The sequence below is a fragment of the Vulpes lagopus genome, chromosome 2 (assembly GCF_018345385.1).
Source record: "Vulpes lagopus strain Blue_001 chromosome 2, ASM1834538v1, whole genome shotgun sequence".
Classification (NCBI taxonomy): domain Eukaryota; kingdom Metazoa; phylum Chordata; class Mammalia; order Carnivora; family Canidae; genus Vulpes; species Vulpes lagopus.
In genome coordinates, this window is record NC_054825.1 from 142,225,095 (window position 1) to 142,251,146 (window position 26,052).

Genomic DNA, 26,052 nt, shown 5'->3' on the forward strand with positions numbered 1-26,052 from the left:
ACAAGTTGGAAAAAAAATCTAGCCAAGTATGTCAATATTTGGTTTGGAAAGAGTGGTCACTAGCCATATTAAGGACATAATCACTCCAAAGTACTTGGAGAAGAGAGATATATGAGTGATGAATATTTAATGCCACAGGTCATACGAAGAGAAAGAAATTATGCCTTATTGAGGAAATCCAGGAAAGCATCACAGAGGTCAAATGAGCCTTGAAGGATGGATAGGATAATAATGAGCAAAAATTGAGAAAGGCTAAGGTGAATTATTCCAATAAAATAAAACACAGAGATTGGAAAAATGTGTTCAATCTGCAGGAAATGGAAAGTAGATCAAACAGGTTTGATACTAACTTAAAAGAAGACTAAGTTCAAATGGCAAAAGACCATGAGTCTAAACATTGCATGACAACAATGTAAAACTGACTAAGATTTCTGATGAAGGAGGGGATATCACAGGATGATACTGTAAGAATCAGGCAATGCTAAAAAATGGGCCAGAGATGAAAACTCGGAAGCACCTTGTTAGCTACCTAGAGTTGACACTGTAGTGTGACAATATTGAACTGCTTTTTTCCTGCTCTGTTGCCTGCATACAAGCAAGCTAAAATAAAAAGTGCAAGTCAGAGAGATTTGAGTCCTGGATCCTAGATCACGACAGTGTTATTGAAACACAGGGAAGGATAGGGATCTGGGTTATTTCGTAATTTTGACTGAGACGAGTCCTCCCCTGTAGGGTCCAAGTGATGGTTTTGCAAGAAGATTGTTACACTGAAGATGTTAAAAATTAGAATACATTTATTTCATAAGTATTCAGCAGAAGGTGAGTATTATAGCTAGATGCCAAATCTTTTGTGTAGCTTCAGAGAAACTCTGGAGCTCTGAAAAACTGTGTATTTGAGGACAGAGCAGAGGGGCAGAAAAGAAAACTTTTCTCCTTTGAGTCAAAACAACTTTTTAAGGGGGATAGAACAGAGGGAAGGGATTTCATTGTATTGGTCACTGCTTCTGAAAAACCAGATGTTTAAGGACTGATGAACTGACCTGAATGCAACGTGGTAAGTTCAGTGAAAAGGAAGTCTATTTGAAGTGGAGAATCCCATTTCACAAAATCACCAAATGTGAAGGCTTGGGCTTTATAATGTTAACTTGCACACAATATTGGCTATGGAATGGAAAACAAACAAACAAACAAACAATGACTGTTGCTGGAGAGGCTGTTTAATTCTTTATTACTTGAAAGTGTCACAGGGTAGCATAAATGAGGGACTCATTTCCAGTTTAGACTTTAAGCAGAAAAAAGCATTAACATCAAAGAGGGAGGAAAGGCTTCTTCAATCTACACAGTGTATAGACAACCCTCTCATCCCCTTCAAGGAGACAGGACTGACATGAGGAAGAAGACAGAACATCAGTCCTTAGGAATAGAAAAAACTGGAGCACCTGGGTGTCTCAGTCGGTTAAGCATCTACCTTCAGCTCAGGTCATGATCCTGGGATTGAGCCCCACATTGGGATCCCTGCTCAATGACGAGTCTGCTTCTCCGTCTCCCTCTGCCGCTTACCCTTGTTTATGCTCATTCTCACTGTCTTTCTCTTTCTCAAATAAATAAACAAATAAATAAATAGGAGTAGAAAAGGACTTGTAGCATCATGGAGTTGTTCTCATAGTTATAAAGCAAAGATTGTTAACTCTTGATCACAGGTTATTATTAATAAGCACAAATCACGACTAGAGCTCTCCACTAAGATCAGACCCAGAGTAGAATGGAACACAGAGAGTGGTGAATGAGCCATTCCACCCTCTAAGCAGTTCCTTGGCTATCTTGCTTAAGGTTTAACTAGTTCCCTTAAGAGAAAAAACAGAGTATTTTGTATCAAAATCTCCTGTGTGCCCTATGAATCATAACTATATTCACTTCAACAAGTGTAGATCATTTAACTAAAGGATCAAAAAAATGCTACCTTAAATCAGGCTCTCTTGGATTTCATTTTCTCAGACCTGGATAATATTTTAGGCAGATTATGTAGCTTTTACAGTTATAAGAACCACTTCACTTTGATAATTCACATCCATTTTCTAGTAGTAAGGTATTAAAATACCCAGTCCAGTCTAAGTTAAAACTGCAATCTCACAGCCTATTCAACGCTTCTCCTTCTCCTTACTCATGCCAACAATTGAGAATGAGAAACCTAACTGGGAAGGAATGGAAGCATATCTTTGACCATTTCTCCTGACCTATGCCTCCTTTTCTACTCACTACATACCCTCTGATTCTTGCCTGGGAGAGTAAGATGAAGATTAGATGGGCAAAAGTTAGTGTCTTTGCTCACACTGGGTGGCCACCCACTATGCCTTATTGTCACCATCAATGGCCATTACATGGGAAAGTTTGTGAACCTTTCAAAAACCATCCCTTTTGCCCTGAAGGAAGCCTCACACTATGGTTTCTTGACTTGATTAATGCATTTTCCTGAGAGCCTTTTGCAATACTCCCAAAGTACACCCCAGGAGTTTACTCCACAGGCTGGCTCCGTATCTATACAATCCTCACCCTAGCTGGCAACTTCTTGGGTGAAGAATCTTCAGAATCACTCAATCCCTGTTATTTTTCACAGCATCAACTTGGCCCAGGAGGAATATATGAATCCTTACCTTGATAAATTATGGGAATGTAAGTTGTTTTCTCAAGATATATTCCTATTTGTAGGTAGTGCATATTGTATACTCTTAGCAGAAAATTATCTAGAACAGAGAATGAAAATGACTGGAAAGGAAGTAAGGGCAAAGAATTAATATTTATGGAGGACCTCCCACATGTAAGTAAGCTGAACTAAAAGAGGTGGAATGATTCATTATAGTGAATGATCATCATTTTATGATCCCAGTTACTCTGCTTTTATGGGAATTTTTCTACCACCTTCCCAACATTTGCTGTGAACTGTACCCTGACATAAATGTACACAATGTAGTCACCTACATGGCTGAGAAAATGAGGACTTTGGTCACTCTTAACTTTGGCTTTACCTGTCAGATCTACTATAAAAGAGAGAAGACCACATGCAGCCAGAAAGAAAAATGGAGCATATTTGCTGAAGAGTTTTAGCCTCATGGTTTATCTGAGCTCAATACTCAACTTCATTCTTGCCTTTGGGTTCCATGAGTCATCCCCTGCTATCTTGTAGCTTGACCTAGCTAAGCCAGAATATGTTGTCTTCAACCGAATCACCCTTAACTAATACCCTCTCTCAAGATCGAAAGGCTGCAAAGGTAGCAAAGATTCAAACCCGAACCTGCATGATTCCAACATTTGTTCCTCTACACACACTGCCAGGAGATAATACTCTGATGTGCTGATAAGAACAAGTGCAGGTCTGGGATGCATAAACAGAACCTAGCAGTCAGAACACTGAAGTAATCATCCAAACATGCTCAGAACTCATCAAATTCGTATCTTCTGAATGTTTTAGCTCAGCAGCTAAGGAATGGCCTGAATAAATTGAAGAATGTTCACTAGAGAGCCATAAAAGAAGATTAAAGAGTTGGAAATGAGAACAAAAAGCACAGAGTATGTATTGCCTCTACAATTCAATTGACACTTCATATCCTGCATCCAAACATCTTTCTTGTTACGGTCTTACATTTTTTTTTAACATTTTCTGTTTTTGTCTCCTCATCCCAAAAAGCTTCTGGGTTTCTTGATGTCATATTCTTTGTTGTATTCAATAAGCAATGAATATTGCGTTAAATGAGCTAAAATGGAAGGTACACAGCTTGTTCAAACAGAGAGGACGAAGGCAACAGTTTAATAATTTGTTATGAAGGTCTGCATTGATGGGAACTGACTTCTCTCCAGACCACAACCAGAAGAAGAGGAAAGATTCTCACTTACTAACATAGGTGTTTAGTTAGTACTAGAAATAAATGTTCCAATTGGAGCAATCAATGTGGGATGTGTCACAGGAGGAAAAGCCTTAGAGATTCTGGTTCTTCATAGGGATATTTGTCACTGTCAAGGGCAATTTTGGTTTGGATCCTTTTAATTTCTCACTGAATAAAGAGTTATAGACTTCATGACTCCTATTTAAGTCTCTCCAAGCCCTAAAAAGACATCAGACAAGAGTAGAACTTCATCTTTCTTCTCCATTAGAACATACCATATGGCTAAACCTAATATTTATGAATATTGGCATATGGAACTCAGATACTAAAAGTTTATATGCTTAGTAAAGACCTGGCCTATGAGAACTACTCCAAAGGAGAAAGATGTTTTGAAGATGTTCTCAATTATCTGCTCACATCATCAAAAGTTTTGACAATGAGAAGGAATGCTCAAATAATTAAGGCAAAGTGTACTATAAACACAGGACTGAGATTTTGCTTCCAGCTACAAAGAAATAAGTAGGAATGGATTAGCCCCCTTACCTTAAGCAACTAGAAAGCCAGACAAAATATATGAAACATCTCTTTTCAGACATTGCTGAACAGACAGCCCAAGACAGCAGTCCCTGAAAGAAGGAGAGCAAATGAGATGAGCCCTGATATTGTCTGATCACTTTACCTGAAGAGTTTTTAGGCAGCAACACAGGGAAGGGGGGACCCAAAGAGCGACCTTGTGGTCTTACTGAGCTGAGGGAATGTAGTTCTGTTTTCAGGGAGCACAAAACAGCTAGAATGTGTGAAGTGAAATACCAGAAAGACAAGAGTAGGAAGAAAATTTTCTGGAGCTCACAAAAGACAGGAATAGTTCAGGTCTTCCGCTAGTCGGGAGGAGAAACCTCCTAGTTCAGGGAGTATTGGTTAGAGCCCTGAGAAAGTTATTTCCTAGACCAAGTTAAATCTGCTCTGAGCTCACCCTAACAGAGCTTAAGATCACGTCTCAAAAGTATATAGCTAATTCAAAGTAACTTAACTGCATCCCAGACCATAATCCAACAATCCCTTAAAGGGATACCAATAAATCCAGGACCCAAAAACGTAAAATTCAACATCTCCAACAGCAAATAAAATAATTAGTAGGCAGACAAAGAAGTCGGGAAAGTAATACCTCCCAACCAGGGAGCAACCAAAAGAATCAATAGACACAGAAATGCCAGGAATGTCGGAGATGATAGAATTAGCAGACATTAACAGTAAACCAGCTGTTATAAATATACTCCATGTGTTTAAGAACATGATGTGAAAAATAAAAAAATATTTTAAAAATACAAATCAAACTCTAGAGGTGAAAAATAGGATATCTGAAATGAGAAATACACTGGATGCAATAAACAGTGGATTTGACATTAATGAAGGCAAAAGCATCAAACATGAAGGAGAGATTCTACCCAAAATGAAAGAAGTAAAATAGAGGGTTTTTAAAAAACAGAAGAGCATCTCTGACCTGTGGGATGAAATTAAATTATATAAAATATGTGTACTTGAAGTTCCAGGAGGGGGAGTCAGAAAAAAGTGAGGAAATATTGGGAAATCTAATAATGTGGGTAAATCTCAAAAGCGTTATGTTAAATGTGAGAAGCCAGGCACAAAAGGGTACCTACTGAATGTTTCCATTTACATAAAATTCTAGAAAATGCATAGTAATCCACGACAAAAAAGCTGCATAAGGATTGCTTGGTTGCAGTGGGGAATATATAGGAGATGGGAGGTGAAATGTGTGGATTTATGCCAAAGAGATCTAAGGAATATTTGGGAGGGGCAGAGTCTTGATTGTGTTCGTCATTATAGTACTATGTACATATTTGTCAAACCTTCTTAAATTGTACATTTTAAATGCGTACAGTTTATCGTGCATAATATCTCAACAAGGCTGTTGTTTAAAGTGGAATTAAAGAAATGGAAATAGAATAGTGTCAATAATTTATCATTCATATCATCCTTTGGTCATCACTGAAGGGCATTTCAAACCCAAGAAGTGCTGTCCATTGCAGAGAAATCCTGAACGCACAGGCCAAATGAGAAACAAATGCATCAATGTTCCTAAATTTTAAAGGCCCTCTGTACTTTGTAAAGCAATGTTTTGAATCTAGTTTTGTTCCAATAAGTGTTCAGTACTGCCCCAAATATATTAATCTCTAAAGTCCTTGAGAAGGATGACTCTGACTTTGAGAAAGATAAACACATTCTTCTCAGAGAACATAAAAAGAAACAAATGCATTGTCAAAGTGACCAAATAAATGAATGACTAGAATTAATTTTTATGATAATTTATAATTCTAACACAGCTATATATATAATATACATATATATTATATATAATTTATCTCTTTAGGAAATCCTATCTATTCATCGTTAAATACAGTAAAACATCATCCATATGAGCATCACGAATTTAGAATCTTGAAGGATTTGGGGATCCCTGGGTGGCACAGCGGTTCGGCGCCTGCCTTTGGCCCAGGGCACGATCCTGGAGACCCAGGACCGAATCCCACGTCAGGCTCCCAGTGCATGGAGTCTGCTTCTCCCTCTGCCTATGTCTCTGCCTCTCTCTCTCTCTGTATGACTATCATAAATAAATTTAAAAAAAATTAGAATCTTGAAGGATTTGTACAAGCAGAGCTGGGGTTTATCTTTGCATTGTTGGGGGGAAGAAAGCATATGGCCGAACAATAGTATAACAACGTGACAACGATCACCACCCTCACTTTGCATGTCATTTCAGGGTTTACAAGTGGCCTTACAAGCATTAATTCATTTAAGCCATTTAGGAGCACTATTTTAGCAATAGGCAGTTTCTATCTATAAATAACAGAATCTATTCATTCACTGAAGAAGAATCTCTAAAGGCTTTTCTAGTTAACACTTTGTTAATCTGTTCTAAACAAAGAGAGAGAGAGAAATCAACATGATTACATCTTAAATTACAATCCAGAACTATCATCATTTTTACAAATGGTTAGTCTGCACAGCAAGGTATTTCTTCCTCTCTCACCCTCTGACCCAACCTTTGTTTCTTCCATGGGCTTACCCTCCTCCACTCACCACCAAATAGGAAGTTTCCCGGGTTCCATTGTTTGCTGTCTTTCCTTGCTATAGTTCCTTGCTCCTTGCTCTTCCTGGAAAGTCATGTAATTCTAGCAACTTCAACTCCTGGCTATTGCCAAAATCTCTACCATGAGAAAATACTTTGCAGATAACCAAGCCATACCCCCAACCAAACCTTTTTTTTGTCCCCTAGAGTCTTTTATTTATTGGAATGTCCGTCTACTCAGTTACCAAACCAGGATCACGAAAGCATTTTTAACATGACCCTTTTCCTCATCTTCCCACATTCAGTGTCACTGAATATTTCCATATTCCTAAATGTTTTTGGAATCCTTCCTTTCTGTGCCAGACACAAACCTCATGTACCTCATCAAATCCCTTCCAGTGCTTCCTTCCATCCAAGCTCCAACAGCATCCCAGTCCCAACCCATCACTTGCCCTTGTAGTGCCAAGCACAGAGCAGAGTCGATTGCCTGCAAGCCCAGAGTGTTAGGATATCTGCCCCTTCCAGACTTGAAAGGAGCATCACATCATGCAATCTGGGATCTGGCATCTTACGGTGATGTCATGTTTCAGGAGCTAGGTAACACAACTTAGTAATATCCTATGTTAACTCCATGAGGTGAAAACAGGAGACAAGAGGGATCTAGGCAAATAAACTTGCTTTCCTCCATCCCTGCAAGGGCTACCAATAAGCATGATTTTTCCTTGTGCCCTGTCTGGAGAAGTTCAATATGCTGAGCAACGCACCTGCCAGTTGACCTGCTATGTCCCTTCACAGCCTGTTGAAAGTGGTAGCCACCACAGTAAGATATCACTTGTCATCCCTTCACATCTAACCTTCATGGTAATTCATCACTACATGTTGCACAGAGCCTGGCATGTAATAGGCACTCAATAATGGAAGCAATTATTATGATACTATGATATTATGTAACAGAAACAGGCAATGCCATTGTTCTTTTCATTTCTTATGAAGCCAGAACATTGTCTTTGAAACAACATTCATTGAGTATCAATTAATTTGTATCCATTTTGTTAAATATAAACCAAACATAACTTTCATAGACAAAGTCTGGAAGAAGAAAACCAAATGTCTACAGTAGTCTATTTGTGGTGAGATTATTTTTGTTGTTTTTTAAAATACACTTTTCTAAAATTTATGCATTTTCTGCAACAACATATATTCCATCCACAATCAAAATAAAATGATTAAACTTTAAACCATCTGTTGTTATGAAAGCAGTAAGATTAATAAATGATAAATAATAGCATGAACAAACAGCAAGAATAATTGATCCCAATTTTACTTGTCTAACAAAATGGTCAGCATTTAGGAGAGCTTGAGAAGCCTTATTGCAAGTTTCTGTAAGAATTGTTAGATCTTAAATGAGCCTGAAAACATAACTACCAAAACCACTTGGGAAGCTTGAGGACCCCAGGTTGAAAAATCCTAAAGGGGCTAAAATGAACATCCTAATAAGATTTAAACCTTATCCTTATTAATGGAAAACCAACCCCACCCTATTAAAAGCTATTGTACATCTATGGGCCATTTCTAAGTTTCTTTGGAAATGCATGTAGAGCCTCAAATAAAAGGGTTGTTTTTGTTTTTGTTTTCTGAAAACTTTGACCTACTTTGGTAATGATATTCCTAAGCCTGTCCAGATGTTTGAAGTCAACAAAACAACTAAGCCTATTAAATAGAATCCTGCTCACAATCTCAAGACATGAGCCTATAGTTTGGTGACTTTGATAGATTATCTCTAAGCAAGGTCTCTGTCTCCACTTTCCATTCTAAGACTCAACAAGTCATTTAAAGAAATGACCAGGACCAAGGCCGTCTGAATTAGAAGTTCTAAGCTCAAAAGCAAACATGTCTTTTCAGGTTATTCCCTATTTGAAAATTCTACCAGTTTGTCTTTTGGGGACTGAAATTGAGGCTGCACACAGAGCCAGTGTAAGCTCTGTAAACATCACAGAATGACACCCAACACATCACACAGTGTCTCCAGGGTACTGAAAATGTGCCCCTGTGACAAGTCACAGCAACCAAAAATTGTGTGTCATCACATCACTCATCCTTTCACATGTATCTCCCCCAGGAAGGTTTTATGCTTCTTTTCTTCATTTTCTCTGCCTTAATTCACTCTCCTCTCCTTTTCAGCTTTACTTAATTCAGAGCTGTATTTAATTCACAAACTGCAGCAGAACTTGTCCCCTTCACGAAGCTGCCTCCCACACCAATCTGATCAGAGGTCCCTGCTGGGAAATAGAACCCCCAACTTCAGATGTGGTGTTGAACCTTGGTGTAATTTGCTCTCTCACTGTTTCCCCGAATGAAAGAAAGGTAAGTTTGAGCACTAACTAGTTGGTAAAAGCATATGTTCGTTACAGAAAAGAGATGAAAGAAAGAATGAACCTTTTCCATTTTCTCAAGACACAAAAGGTCTCTAATCACAGAAATATAAAAAAGGGAAAGTCCCAAGGAGGAAACAAAAATTATGAAAAAGAAAACCCACAAAACTATTCAAAGTTCCCAATCTCTAAGAAAGGTAGAATATTCTAGAACCAGGTCTTTATTTTGAAATACCTTTCTTGGGTGGCATCCTGGCGGCGTCCTTTCAGATGCCTTAGCTGCCGGCTGACTTAATGAAGGATGACAGGTTGAAAGGAACAAATGTTTCAGGTTTGGTCCAACACATCCACACACTTCTGCCTGTCGCTGAAAGTGCTCCCTGGTGCCATTTCACAGTCTGAAACATAAGAAGGTACTAATTTCCTCACCATTAAACTTTCATGAATGTTTAGTTTGCCATTTAGGGATGGAGTACTCAGGTCAAAAGGGTTGTATTTGGGGCTCTTGTTTGAAATAAAACTAAATAGGTCGCATAAGCTGTCTTCAGAGCAAATCTGGCTTCATCCCAGTAGGTCCTCTAGCCTGCCTTGTTTTGAATGCCTTCCATTCTAGGGCTTTATTGGAATTACAAATACTGAAGGCAGTGTGAGTGGATTCTTATTGACTCTTACTGAGAAATACTGACCCACCGAGGGTACTCGGTAAATTAAATGAGTAAATAAACAAGATACTCCTACATCTGGAGTTCAGGTGTAAGTGCAAAGCAATAGAGCATTCAATTTAGCAATCCGTCTCTAATGTGGGGATACCAGGAGACATCGTATTTATTTTCCCAACCAGTTCAAAATAAAACTGGCTCTAGGAGGAAGTTGGTACTTTCTGGACACAATTTTAAGACTTTTCTCTTTATCAAAACTTCTCGTAGAAAGGTGATACTCTTTGCTCTAAAATGATAAACAAAAACAATTTCTACCATTGAAAAGAAAGAAAGGGACAAAAAGTCTTGTTATTTAATGTTGCAAAAGAGGCTGCCTTTTTAAGAGTGAAGACAGAGGCATTCTCTGGTTACTCTCGGTGATAGCCACTGACCTTGGCAAGACGAAGCAGTGTTTTGAAATGGATCCCTGTGGCACATTTACACCAGGGTAGCTTTTGGCTTCGCAAATGGATTTTTGCACAGATCTACCCCTTTGAGCTTGTATACAAACACTAGTACATAGATTCTAGCCAAAGTAGTGTGTAGCACACTCAAAATTATAGCTTAAAATAAAGCTCCATAAGGATGTTACTTGCCTAGTTTTCCCTATTCAGACACTAGGTCTTAAGTGTAACAGTAAGATAAGGATATAGCTGATATAAGTACTTATATTTAAAGATGCCAGAATGGTTCTTCAACTTGAGAATTTATAAAGACATTAAGAAATTTTATTGTAAATCATTGGACAGATAACCTAGAGTGAGAACAAGATGTAATTTAATTTATATTAAATATGAATATATAAAATAACTCTAAACACTATTCTAATAAAAACCATCATAAATTTATGGGTAAAATAACAAAAGATGTTCTGCAACCTTATATCCAAAAAATTATACCAAAAAATAAAGAAAATATTAAAGACAGAAATTAGAACATTAAAAATAGATGGATTCAGCTACTTTAAAATTAAAAAATTTATTCACCAAAAGATGTTTCAAAGAAACTAAAGTAGATTTACATCTCACACAGTACTTCATAAGGGTATAAAAAAATAAAGAACCTCTATCTTTCAACAAGAAGACACATACTCTAAAATAATGACAAAAGAAAAAATAACAAAATATTTGAACAAACATTTCACACATAAAGATATAAAATGGCCTAGGGAAAAAATGAATAAAAACATGAACAGTTATTTCACAAAAGAGGGGAACATATACTCAATAGATACATGAAGAAAGGCCCGATCTTATCTAGAGAAATACAAATCAAGACCACTAACCGTGTGGGTATGTTGGTTGGAAACCTCGGAGTTCCCCGGGGTGAACTTGAAACCTCCCTGAGTAGGAGATGAACTTGAAACCTCTGTAGGTGGGAGGGATAGAAGAAAGATACAGGGCACTGAAGATTGGTAAGGGGCAGGTTTTTTCGGTTTTGGTGGGGTTTTTTTAAAGATTTTATTTATTTATTTGAGACACAGAGCATGAGCTAAGGGAGAGGGAGAAGAGTAGAGGAATAGGGAGAAATGGGGCTTGATCCCAGGTCCCTATGATCATGACCTGAGCTGAAGGCAGATGCTTAACCCACTGAGCCACCCAGGTGCACCGCCTGGTAGGTGGCAGTTTTAACAAACATTGGAACTACTTGTGAGACTTGTCTTGGGTGACTGAGACAAGTAGATCTCTGCACCTGCGGGCCAGGATCTTCAGAGTTCATATAGCAGCCTTAAAGGGGTTCAAATGGTCTCAACACCACGTTGTTCCCTCCAGGCTGTGTCCTTGAAAATGGCTCCAGCCATGGGAATGGTGGGCAGAGTGTACTTGGCAAAGATAGGGGAGGGAGAGAGGAGCCTCCATTGCCAGGGGCCAGCCTGAGGGTCAACGGGCAGTTGTGTCCTCTGGATGACCTCCTCTAACATTTCACCCCTCATGAGTGGCTTTTGGGATCTCACATAGTTTCCCTCTTTCACAATGTGCCCTGAATGATCATCGTGGGTTCATTAGCAAGGAGTTGACTCATTTGTCTGCTGACTATACCAGAGGCAGATGCCACCAATGAAGATATGCAGATTAAGACAATGATTCCCAAAGTAATAACTTTTTTTTTTTCTGCCAAGAGCCCCATGAGCTGAAGCACTGATTTATTAAGTCGGCTAGGCTGGGGGGGGTCAGATCCTTCAGGGTGGTTGCTTTATATGTTAGTGTGTTTTGATAAAGATGATACATGAACAGACTCCTCAGCTACGAACACAGAACATTTTGCTGGGATAATGGCACAGGTGCTTCCTTGAGCAGCAGTAATAATGGCAAAGGCCATCTTATTTTGGAGGAAAACTATTCTCATTAGGGATATTTCAGAGTTCAGTGAGGATAGGCTTTGTCAGCTATCATTTAAGGCTTGTGGGGTGAATTTAGTAAGGGCTGCTGTGTGTGCTATCATGTCCTTGAGGTCAATATAGGAAATAAATATGGTGGCCACATGATTGCACCAGTGGAAAACAGAACATGTCCATCAGGCCCCAAGGAGAGGGAAGTTGGCAACTCTTATTGTTGGGTGGATTCTTCTTGTGTCCAGGGAAAACCCAGGGTGCAGCAGCCCATGGATAAAATCCATAGCCAAAGATTTGTGCCACACAACCACTGACACCCATTTGGGGCTACCCAATAAATACCTGAGCAGCGTGACCAGCCACTACCAAACCTGTCATACGACAGATTGACTGCATGGTTGTGGTGACATCCATCCTATATCCCTTGTATAGCTGAGTTGGTTCTGTTTAGAGCGGTCTTTCCATTCTCAATATAGCAGGGCTCAAATGTTCAATACCCAGGGTAAGCCAGATGAACCCATCCCAAATTTGAGTGTAGCCACCCATGGCTCTGATGGTGGTATTTTTAGGACCCTTCTGGTGAGCAGTTTGATGGGCTGCCTGTGTAGTCTGATTGACAGGAAAAGAATACCCATTCCCAATGTTATTAATAGCACGTGCCACAAGCCAGGTTTTTGGCTCAGTATCCATAATATCATGAATTAAGAGTGTCAATCTTAGCTTGTTCTCCCTTAATGTACTGCTTTAATGCCTTCTAACCCCCAACCTGGAGGGATGATACCCTCCATAGCAGTCCTGCAGAGCTAGAGAATGTCAGCTAGCCACATATCCAACAGTTAAGACTGATTGCTTTGTCGGGCATACAAAGAAGCCCACTGGAGAAGGATATTTCTGTCAGGTGCCTATTACTGAATACCACAAGAGCAGCAGAAGTTTAAGGTCAATAAGACAGATACTTAGTATGGGAAGAACTTGTATGGGAGGGTCTTTCTCTTTATAAGAATTGCACTTATGGCCTGGTTCTTAGAAGTGAAGGTGGCTTGCAGCTTTAGGGACCTGGTGTCGCACAGTATCCAGGTTGGTCACAGAAGGCAGCTCTGTCAAGCATAAGGAGATGGACTGGGGGTGAGATATGCCAGACTCACGTCACTCTGAGGTACAAAGTAACTCACCCATCCAGGTGGGATGTCCTATTGTGGATTCCAGTAGATAACACCTCTCCCTGGCATGAGGGGGGGCTTGGTGTTTTGGGAAGCATAGTGTGTTGATCCACAAGTGATTGCAGGGCAATGTTGGGTGTTTGAGCAGGTGTCCCCGGTCTGGCATACAGGACAACATACAGGACAACAGCAAGACCTACTAGTTGACCATTCAATTGGACCAAAGCCTCGGGTCATACTTTAGTTTGCCCAGCGAAGGTGGTTTTATCTATTGGTAATTTAATCTGCTGCTTCACCATTTCTTTTTCTTTCTACCAAACCTGCCCCCTGTGGTTATAGGAGCGATGGAATCTTTTTGTTCAAGGTCATGTTCTATTGCCCAGTCCTACACATCATGACCCTTAAAATGTGACCTCAGATCACAGTCTGTTGAGCAAGGGTATCTATACATGGTACTCAGTTTCACTAATCCTGTAATGGAGGCAGCCTGGTTTGCCTGGCAACAGGGAAAAGCTTGAGTTAGGCCAAACAAGGCATCCTCACAGACCAAGGCATAACCTTTACTGGGAGGCGGGGGGCCAGTGTAATCAGTTTGCAAATCCCTCACTGGTTGAGAACTCCAGTGGCTGACCACCAGACTCCTTTGGTAGTTGCCTTGGCATTTTTCAGATCACACAGGATATGCCGCTACTTTATTGACTAAGTCATTGTACTTCAAGAGCAATGAAGCATCCCTGGCAATTTGCCATCCCACCCGGGCCCTGCAGTGGCTACTCTGCCCATGTAAATTACTAGGGTTTATGCCTAAACTAAGGCATCAGCTGTCAGTTAGCCTCAGTGTGTCAATGCCTTCTGAGCCAGAATATGGAAAAGTAAGGACTGCCTCAGGCACTCGCAGGAAAATCCAAAGGTTTTCCCATGTATCCTTCTCCTGCAAGGATTTATTCCATCATCACACCCCTTGGCTTCCCATTGTCCAAGCCATAGGGTTAATCTTTTTTAAATAGGCCAATTATGAGTGAAAAGGTTTAATCGCCAGTTTGCATGAGTAATCAATCACCAGCCAAACTGCTCTGAGTCCAGCCCATTGGCTGCTGTGATTCATTCCTGTTTCCATCCAGATGATGTCAGTGTTGGACTGAATAGTAACTGCAGTACCGTGGGTGGTTTGCCTTTGCTGGACCCATCTACATACTTAGCATCAGAGGGAATTTCCACCTGTGGGGGCCACCAAAGGAATAGAAGCAGGAGCATTTGGAGGATCTACATGCTCAACAGGGCTCAGTGGTGGAGACTGACTTTCTAGAGACAATGGGCTGGTGGACAGTGTGCCCCTTTGCAGCAAATAGGCATGCACTTAATCAAAGACAAGAGCCATAGCTGAGATCGATGGAACATATTCTCAACTCATTCCATGATAGGAAGAAAGTTCTTACCATGAGAGGCTGTTGCTCCGTGAAATGCTTTACCTGGAGAAGCTCTGTGTACACTGCTAGGAACTGTGCTCTGTGAGAGCATATGGGGTTTGAGCCCCTTCAAAAGCTGGGACCAGAATCCTAGGGGCACTACTTCTGTTGTCTCTGCCACAGTGCCTTCTGGAATCCCAAATATAACGTAGGGCACAGCTCTATTGATGAGGTCATCACCTCGTCCAATTCCTAGTAATCTACAATCAACTGCCATGAGCCATCTGGATTTTTGTACTGGCCATACTGAGCTATTGAAAACACCACGTACAGGGCTTACAATACCTATTCAGTGTGGTTCTCAGATATTTTCTCTATTCCTTTATGCCCCCAGGCGATTTATATTGCTTGCCGGCTACCACTCTTTGCTGGGGTTCCCAGTTGGTGTTTCCCCCTTTGTACTGGTTTGATTACTCTTACCTAAGAGCAGAATTCATTGATAGAAGTTTTCAGAGTTTGACTATAGGATGTCAATGCCCAATATGTTCTCTGGTATGGGAGAGATAAAAGCCTTGTATTCTCACAGGGGAGAACACCCAGTTTGCAGTGCCAAAGGAACCGTCCTGACTATACCTGTTTGTTCTGTCTTTGAAGGTCCTGATCAGGCCACAGTCACTGCAGGAATGAAAGCCGAGATACCCTGGTCCACCCCGAGGACTGGTATACCCATGCTGAAGCCAGTTATAAGTTATGACATTTATGATGTTGGGAGCCATTGCTTGTCTGGGGAAAACTGACAAATACCAGGAATGATTAGACTGTGGGAAAGACCCAAGACAGAGGGAACTCAAGGAGCCAACAGGCTATCCCAAGCTTCTAGAACAGAAGAGAGAAATCAGAAAAAGACTCACCTATACATGGTCAAAAGATTTTCAACAGAGAGGCAAAGACAATTTAGTGGAGAAACAATAGTATTTTTAATAAATAATGTTGAACAATTGGATATACACACTCATAAAAAAAGTATTTTAATCTGCATCTTATATCACTTGCAATAATTAACTCAAAATGGACCATAGACCCAGCGTAAAACCTAAAAATATAAAGTCTAGAGGAAAACACAGAAGACCATGGATTAGTGAGAATTTTTTGAGGTAATATGAAATGTTCAGTGCATACAAGAACAGGTTTATAAATTGGACTTTATTAAAATTATGTGTCATTTTCAATTCCAAAACCCCATTAAGACAATGAAAAGATAATCACAGACTGGGAGAAAAATTTGCAAATCATATATCTGAAAAAAGGACTTATAATCAAAACAAATAATAGAATATATATAACAATGCTCAAAAGCTAAACAGGATATCAATCCAATAAAAAATGTGCAAAAGACTTAGATGAATATTCACCAAAGAAGTTAATGATGACAAAAAAGCACACGAAGAGACTTTTGACATCATTAGTCATTGGGGAAATGCAATTAAAACCACAGTGAGATAACATTATACATTTATTAAAATGGTTAAAATTTTAAAACCTGGCTATCCAAGGGTTGAGTGAAGAAGAAACAGCACTCTCAAACACAGCTGGTGGGAGCGTGAAATGGTATATACTTTGGAAAAGAGTCTGGTAACTTCTTAAAAAGTTAAAGACATTTACCATATGACCTAGCTATTCCACTCTAAGATATTTACCTGAGGGAAATGAGGGTATATGTCCCTATAAAGACTTTATATGAATTATTACAGCAACCAAAACTGGAAATGACCCAAATGTCTGTCAACCAGTGAATAGAGAAATTGTAATGCATCCTAATGATGGAATGCTACTTGACAATGATAAAGAATAAACTCCTGATACACATAACAACATGTAAGCATCCTGAATTGATCATGCTGAGCAAAAGAAACTAGACAGAAAAAGAGCACCTGCTGTATTATTTCATTTACAAGAAATTCTAGAAAATGCAATGACAGTGGTACTGCTAAATTTCATCCATCTAAGTTTCCAAGTTGTACGAGTATGTGTAGTTTATTGTATCTCAAGTTCATCTCAAGAAAGATGTTAAAATAAAAGCCATGCATAGGCCAATAACATTGGTGTGTTAGGAAACAAGTATCTAGATTAACCCACTTTCATGCAATTGATATTCGAAAGGAAAGAAAGGAAGAATAAAGGAGGAAAGAGGAGAAGGAGAGAAGGAAGGAAGGAAAGAAGGAAGGAAGGAAGGAAGGAAGGAAGGAAGGAAGGAAGGAAGGAAGGAAGGGAGGGAAATGCCTTTGAAAATTAGATAAAAACCACCCAAATGCACACAAAAACATGGATAAACCATAAATGCTTTATGCTAAGTGAACGAAGCCTATCTCCAAAGGCTACATTCTTTATGATTCCATTTCTATGACATTCTAGAAAAGGCAAAACTATAAAGACAGAAAACATACCAGTGATCACAGGAGTTGGAGAAACTGGCCACAAAGAGGCACAGGGAACGTTTGGGGACAATGGAATTGTCCTACATCTTGCTCGTGTTGGTTGTTACACAAATGTAGGTGTTTGTCAAAACTCAGAACTATACACATAAAGGAGTGAATGTAAGTGCATGTGAATCGTATCTCAATAAAGCTGACCAAAAAGAAAAATTAGAGACTGACATCTCCTGGGTCAACTTTGGGCTACTGTTATTTTTCTTTGCCCATATGGATTCTTTTTAAAAATGAAATTAATTAATAGAAAAAGAACATTTTATATAACGTTTTAGATTTCTAACTTTTCTCTAAAAAGACTTGACAATACTGTGACCCCATGTTACATGGCAATAATCCTCTGTGGCTGAGTAGGCATCTCTTTTCTCTGCAGTCACGAGTCAATCCCTATGTGGTGGTTTTACTTTTTATGGCATATTAGGTGCCCAATCCCTGGAGACATTTGAATTTAAACTCATTTCAACAAACACTTTTACTGGCATGATCTGTTACCCAGCCATGAACAAACTTGTCTGTAGGAATGGAACGGGCAAAGTGTGGGATGGTGGAAGATCCAGGGACATAGAGACTGCCAGGTTCCTACAGTTAATACATAGATCATGAGAACATGGAGGAGAGGATTTTCAATTTAAGGCTGATATATAGGAAATTATGGCTGCACAATTAACCTGAAGGAAACAAAACTATAGTGAAAATGCGTGTACTATTTCATCTACCTCGTGGGGAGATTAACTACCAAAATCTAAAAGTAGGTGTATTAGGATCCAAAAGTAAGCATATTTTTAAAAATTTTCAATAGCAAGCATAGTGCTTTATATATAATAAGTGACCCATAACCATTAGTTGGAAGGAAAATGAAGGAGACTAATAGATGAAAGATCCAAGCAGGACCAACTGCACAGGTAATGTCTATGGACACAGGACTCCAGAAATAGAAGGGCTCCGTGCTTGATTTAATGTTCCTTTCCTGCCCTCTTGAAATTCTAAATAATTTTTTTAACAAAAAGAGGCCCTACACTTTACATTTTCACTAAGACACACAAATTTTATAGGCAGTACTAAGTCCAGGAGCTTTTAGAGCCTCACTGAGCTTTCTCTGAGAGAGGATTGTGAAGAGGACAGTCTGTGACATGGTGCAACCATTTGACATGGTTGTAAAGCTCTAAGAGCCAGAGTGAAAGACAATTTCAAATTTTAAGACTTCATTGAGGTGTGCTGACAAACCCTAGCAGCAACAGATAGGCCAGACTGGAGGGTGGCAATCAGACTACATGGACAATTTTGAGTTGACAGATTATACAGATCCTGAAGCAAAAGAAAAAAGAGAACAGAACAGAAAGAAGAGAAAAGAAAAGAAAAGAAAAGAAAAGAGAAAAAAAGAAAAGAAGAAAAGAAAAGAAAGAAAAGAAAGAAAGAAAGAAAGAAAGAAAGAAAGAAAAGAAAAGAAAAGAAAAGAAAAGAAAAGAAAAGAAAAGAAAAGAAAAGAAAGAAAAGAAAGAAAAGAAAGAAAAGAAAAGGCAAGAATGGAAGTAGTGACTACAACCCTGAAATAAATCACAGAGCTGGTATGGAAAAGATTGCCACTCAAGTGTCACTAATTCAGGCCATAACAACAAACATAATTGTGATCACAATTCTTGTGATCCATCTTGTCTGTAAATGAGAAGGTGGACATGTCTAAGAAATGTCTTTAAATTTTTATTCAAAACCAAATCCCAACTAAAAGATAATGCTGATCAGAAGGGTAAAGAGAGAGAGAGCCTATGGTCTTGTGGTTCCTGTTTCTCAAATGTTGTCGGATTCTTCATCGACAAAGTATAAGAGGCACTGGAGAAAGTATATGAATTTGAAATGTCCTTTCCCACATTTGGGAAGTTTACCACCATTCAGGCTGCTCACTGTCTCACTAGGCCTGGGTAGAGTGGAAGCCAAATCATGAGATGGGTGATGATGTCACAGGCCTTCTCATCACGGTTCCTTTTGCACTTTAGTCAATGACCAGACAAATGACCACCCAAATCAGGACACTTTTGAGAGTGCTAAAGTATAAAGTTGAAGAGGACACAGGGACAATGGACATAAACCAAGATTCCCCTGGGTTAGCTATGACATACAGTCACCCTAGTGATGATATTATGGCACATGGCACATAACACAGACATTCCAATGACCTTTAGTAATACCAATATACATCATCAATAAAAATGGCAATCACAAAGACATTGTCAGACACGTTATCAGTGCTTTCTCTGTGCCAAACACTATGCTAAACACTAATTGTTAAAAAAAATTAAATTGAAAACATCAGAAATATATTTTTTGCATACAGCAGCATATTGCTTTTGAAAATTGGGCTATGAAATTCGTTCTTTGCTCTATTTCAAATTATTCTAATGCAAATTGGGGTTCATTTGGGTTGTTGGAGTGAGGGATGGATAGCACTTAAAGAACTGTGATGAGCAATGAGAAAACAGTAGCCATTTTAAAAGGTAGTGGAGGGGATCCCTGGGTGGCTCAGTGGTTTAATGCCTGCCTTCTTCCCAGGGTGTGATCCTGGAGTCCTGGGATCGAGTCCCACATCAGGCTCCCTGCATGGAGCCTGCTTCTCCCTCTGCCTGTGTCTCTGCCCCTCTCTCTGTGTCTTTCATGAATAAATAAATAAAATCTTTAAAAATAAAATAATATGTAGTCAGTGGAAAACAAAATTACCTTTAAAAGCAGCTTAAGTAGGATATATAATTTTAAAATAAATAGTGTCCTTGTTTAATTAAGAAAGCATAACTTTGATGTTAAAATTTCTTTAATTTATTCCACTACGTATGAGGTAAGAATACTTATTTTAGTAACAAATGTTAAAGAAATTATACAAGATTTTTTTAAAGATTTTATTTATTTATTTATTTATTTATTTATTTATTTATTTATTTATTTCAGAGAGAATGTGAGGGAGAGAGAGAGGGAGAAGCAGGCTCTCCAGTGAATAGAGAGCCTGATGCATGGCTCAATCCCAGGGAGATCATGACTTGAGCTAAAGGCAGATGCCTAACTGACTGAGCCACCCAGGGACCACCAATTATACAAGTTTTAAGCATGTATTTCACATGAGTGACTCTGCCAATGTGTGGAAACCAGTAATCAAGTTTATAAATTACATCATGGGACACCTGGGTGGCTCAATCAGTTAGGCCTCCAACTCTTAATTTCTGCTGTGGTCATGATCTCAGGGTCCTGAGATAGAGCCCCTGGTCAGGCTCCATGCTCAGTGGGGAGTCTGCTAGAGATTCTCTCCCTCTGCCCTGCCCCTGGCTCACACACTCCCTCTCTCTCTCTCTAAAATAATAAATAAATAAAAATCTTTTTAAAATTTTATAAATTACTTCAGTGCTTTATACATATATCCAAAAACAACCTGCAGAGAAAATCTCTGGGAAACTGTCAAATAATTTACATATATTAAAGTGGCTTCCAAGATAGATATAGGTATATAGGTAGAGTTATGGTATCGTTATACTACCTAATAAAAAAACTGTAAAGTTTATTTTGCTTTTCTCAAAGGATTTTTCTAAGAAATAATTAGGTTTCTATAGCTGTGAATATTTTGCAGTTCTTACAACTAGTTGTTATAAAAATTCAGGGGATTAGGAGTAGTATGCAAATCTCTTATATTTATTAATTATGTGGACCATTTTTAAAACTATGAAGTCTACTTTCTTAAATTTGCAGTTAGCATCCTCTGAAAAGTCTTTCCATACATTATGGAAATTCATAGCATACAAATTGCAAGCAAACCCATCAAACATTAGAACACATTTCATTAAAATATTACCAGCCATTATTTCCTAGAAATGAAATTCTTTACACAGCGATGTAACTCTCTATATTTCCTGATTATAAAAATAAATGCATACTTATGGTAAAAAATAATAACGAGGAAGAAAGGTATACAGATGAAAGCAAATGTTACATGCGTAAGATTATGAATTATTCCTTAATTTTTTATGCTCTTCAATAATTTAAAAAATTTTGTAATAAATAGGTATCAATTTTCCAATCAAGATGAACTATGTGCATTAAAGTAAAATAAAATGCTATTTATTTGTTGAGAGTAAGAAAGAGTGAGTAGATATGACAATGTGTTTTCTATAAATAAACCCTTAACCATTCTTAGAAAAATTGGGTTTTAGTCCTAAATCAGACATGTGGTAGTTCTGTAACCTTAACAGGGCATCCCTAGCTCTCTCTGTAAGGTAAGACAGGGGGAGATTTTTTACCAATTCATTCTCTTTGCTCATTCATTCCTGTCTATTCATTCATTCAGCCAATACCATTGAGAACCCATATATGCCAAGCTCTGTTCCAGCAGAAGAGTGAACACACAATCTGTATTTTTATTAAGACTTCTCAGCTCCTCTGTGCAGGTGGGTTACAAAGGGGTATGATGAAATGGGATGATGATGCACTGAGTGCTGATGGTGGCCTTGGACTAGAGTCCTATACTGACGCTAAAAGGATGATTCAGAGCTGAATAGTTACAAATTACTACACAGAGATTAGTTTTAAGTGAAGAGCTCAGAGAAATGGAGTATTCTAACTATGAAACTGTTAGGAGCTACTACATCCCAAGTATACTGAGGAACCTGTAGAAAACCTGCCAGCAGGGGATAAAAGCAGACAGAACCATGGGGAGGTTTCATATTTTTTGGATTATCAGCTTGAAGGATGGACTGACTAGGAAAGTAAAAAGGGTCACTTTCACTTACTCAAGTGAGTAAGTGAAAAGGGTCCAGCACTCAGAAAAAAAAGGGGTTCTCTATCTTAGATATCTCCACACTAGGCAATTAAAATATGCTTTCGAAAAGAGAAAATAAGAGGAGCTTATATAATATATCCCAGTGAAATCTTTAAACTTCAGAAACTAGACAAACTGGCTGATGCTGCTAAGCAGCAAATGTCTGAAGTGATCCAGACTTAAGGAATCTGAACACCAGGGAAGACTGCTGTTATTTTTGTCTAATTTCCCATAATTTTTCTCATTCATTGATTAAACAAAAAACTCAATGGAAGTTCTAGGCTTCTTCTCTAAGGGCAGGTCTCTCAATCTTGGCACTATTGATATATTGAACCAAATAATCCTTTTTGTGGGTGGCTGGGCCTCTGAACTGTAGGTTATTTAGCAACATCCCTGGCCTTTGCACACCAGATGCCAATTGCACTAGCCGCCTAGTTGTGACAACCAAAATTGTCTCCAGACATTGTTTCCCCTAGGAGACGAAAAATCATCCCTGGCTGAGAAACACTGCTCCAGGGGAATGCATTTCTATATGCCATAGAATCAAAGAACCCCACATTGTTAGATTCTGGATTAATGACAAAATTAAAAGCACAGGAAAGATCTGGAGCAGAAAGATACCAGGGCACCAACCCACAAACCTCATGTCTTCTCATCTTGGCTCATTCTCTCTTAGTGGTGTGTGTTCCTGTTTCACAATGCTCGCGTTTTCTTGCATCTTGTTCTTATTTGGTTGGGCTTCATTGATGTCTTTTGTAATTATCCATTCCTCACAAAGAGATGCGTGTTCAGATTTGATGTTTTGAAATAGTCAGGGTATGTGGAAAGCTGAGGCTTTCCAAGTCACTACATGGCTGTCTCTGCTTCCTCGAACACTTTGCTTTCTAAAGACATGGCATCTTTGACGAAACAACAATTGAAGAAGGTTGTATTCGATGTGAGACTAGCTGTGAGGCATTATATCCTGGGAGGTAAAATTCACAAAATAGTCATACTGTAATAGCTCCTGCAGCATATGGTAATTTGTAGATGGTATAGATTGTCGTTTTTTCATGAATTCTCTTTCTAGAAAGTCTAAAAGGCAAGTGGCTTGGGGGAGAAGATCTCACTCAAGTCCAGCAGAGATATGCCAAGGGAAAGTCGGCCAATACTGGGAATTTTTAAAAATAATCATTCACTTGCTGCCCAGCTATAGATATGAGAGGTTTACCAGGCATCAGGAAACATAAAATAAAACTGGATTCTATAATACATTTTTTCTTGTTCATCAATAAAAAATACATAGTAATACTTCTTTCATAAAAGTTATAAAAAGTCATTAGTGGAAATGTAAAAAATGCATGGAGTACAAAGAAAAAAATTATCCATAGTATTACTATTCAAACCCATCACTACCGTTCTTTGGATTTCTTTCCAGTTTCCTTTTTTAATGTATACTTTTAGAGTGTAGAAGAGTGCGGGAGCTTAAAAAGTAGGGTGCTGAAATATATATACTTTAAGCTACAATTGTACCCTACTTTTTAAACTGGAATTGTACTAAATGCATTTTAAATGTTATTCATAAACATAATTTTTAATGGTACATTAAGTTGCATCAAAACGATGTACCATGGCTACTTAGACTGATTCTAATGATGCACCATTAAAGAGACTTGCAATAAATATTTATAATAACTTTGTTATTATAGAGATCCAAAACTAATGCTATTGAATCAAAGGGCATAAACATTTAAAACATCTTAATGTGTATTGTGTATAGCTTTACAAAAATTTGAATCAATTTATAGACCAATCAGCAAATCACAACTATGACTATCTCATCTTGTCATTACCAAAGTCGGATCTTTTCATTAGCTTTATTCTTTGAGTTAACTTTTTTCCTTTACTTTCATAAGCAATAATATTATTTTCCTCGTATATTCATGTACTAACTGCATTTCCTTTTTGGGAAAATACTATGACTATTACAGTGTCTCTTCAAAAGAGAAAAACTAAAAGCAGAAGGAAAATATCTATCTTACAAGACAATTTTGAAAGTTTATGGTCATTATAAAAGTAGAACTCCTGATTTCGCCATTCTCAAGAACTTTTATTCTCACTTCTCATGACCCTGCCCCCATAACTATTTTCCAGTTAAAGCAAACAATTTGCAGCTTTTCATATAAGTCACATGCTCTCAACCCCTTGGCTTTGTACATGCTGTTCTCTTATCTGGAATGTCCTTTAACATACCTCAACCACACACACCACATGTGCACAGATAGCCCTTTCCAGACCCCAGCGGTAGCTTATCGTTACCTTTCTTGTAGCCCCAACCATCCTGCATCATAATCACTAATATTCTTTTCAGACTTTCCCTCCTGCCCATGTTCCACAAGAGCAGGGACAGCTCATCTTTGATCTCTAGATTCCACATCATTTATTGTTGTGCCTGGAAGAAAGAAGAAGCTCAGCAAATGGTTCTTTCAATATAGATATTACTGAATAATAAACAGTTGTCTTCCTAGTTATACGATTCTATCATCTCCAGTAATTGTCAGGATTTTGAGGTATAGATTGTTTGGGTGGAAAGAATACAAGCTTCAGAGTCAACCAAATCTGCATTCAAACTTCCAGTTCTAGCACTAACCAGTTCAGCATCTTTGGAACAATTACTTAATATCTCTGACATGTCATTGGAACAAATAGTGATAGTAATATGTATCTTATAGGATTATTTGATTATAAAAGATGTATTGAATACAGGTAAAGAATCTGGCATATGGGGCACCTGGGCAGCTCAGCAGTTAAGCATCTGCTTTTGGCTCAGGTCATGATCCTGGAGTCCTGGGATCGAGTCCCACATCAGGCTCCCCACAAGGAGCCTGCTTCTCCCTCTGCCTATGTCTCTGCCTCTCTCTGTGTGTCTCTCATGAATAAATAAATAAAACCAAAAAAAAAAAGAAAGAAAGAATCTGCCCTATAGTGGTGGCTCAATAGTAGACATTTTTCTAGTTATTGTTGTATATTTCCATTACATGCATATTTCCATTCCATATGTTTCCTTTATACTAAATATTACCGAATTCAAAGGATCTGATAGCCATGGTCTGTATTTTTCTTTAAATGATGAAGGCCAGGACACAAGGTCAGTGGTACTGATCATATTTTTGCTGCCAGAGCAAGAATATTCATTTTAAGCAAATCTCAGGAATTAGTTCTAATTACAGGTGAGAAAAGTAGGCCTGCATTTTCTAAAGGCAAGAGAAATCAAGTTCTCTGTAAAATAACACATGATCTAATCATCTAATGCTTAATTTTTTTTCTCTTTGCCCCATTAATATTGCTGAAGGTATTTGGGGACCTCAAATTACTATAAATAAAGGCTTGCTGTCCCTGATGGCAGAAGAAAAGAACTTTTGGAACATGCTCTACTTTTCATTTCTAAAAATATATTCACTTGGGCCATACCAAAGAAGCATGTGAAATCTTCCCAGTTAAAAATCTGATATACACTGGTGGTACATTCAGCATGAATGCACGCATGCACACACACGCACGCACACACACACACACACACACACACACCAGATACCCTCTGAAGCTCAGTTTCTTTTATTTATCAAACAGCCATGATTCATATGTGCCTTCTGTATGCCTTCCTTAGGGCTAAAAGACATTTGCCTCCATCTGCCAACCAGATGAACCCAGAGAAAAAGTCACAAATATCACTTGAAGGAGGATAACACGAGTATTTGTGCATAATAAATTTGCCAAGATCTTTTCCCTCTACCCTTATCCCAAACCTCATCATAAGCTGGTTTTATGTCCCAAATGCTACAGTTTCCCTTCTGATGACAGCTC

At 38.5% G+C, this 26,052-nt stretch overlaps 1 protein-coding gene across 1 annotated transcript in view; it reads right to left on the minus strand.

Moving 5' to 3' along the window:
* Nucleotides 1-23,248, minus strand: part of TMC1 (transmembrane channel like 1) — a 152,859-nt gene extending 129,611 nt beyond the window's left edge. The window contains 3 exon segments of the mRNA XM_041746240.1: nucleotides 9,574-9,736; nucleotides 11,322-11,404; nucleotides 22,851-23,248. Coding sequence (XP_041602174.1) covers nucleotides 9,574-9,589 — 16 coding nt within the window. The 5' untranslated portion in view covers nucleotides 9,590-9,736; nucleotides 11,322-11,404; nucleotides 22,851-23,248.
* Between the last annotated feature and the right edge of the window lie 2,804 nt (nucleotides 23,249-26,052).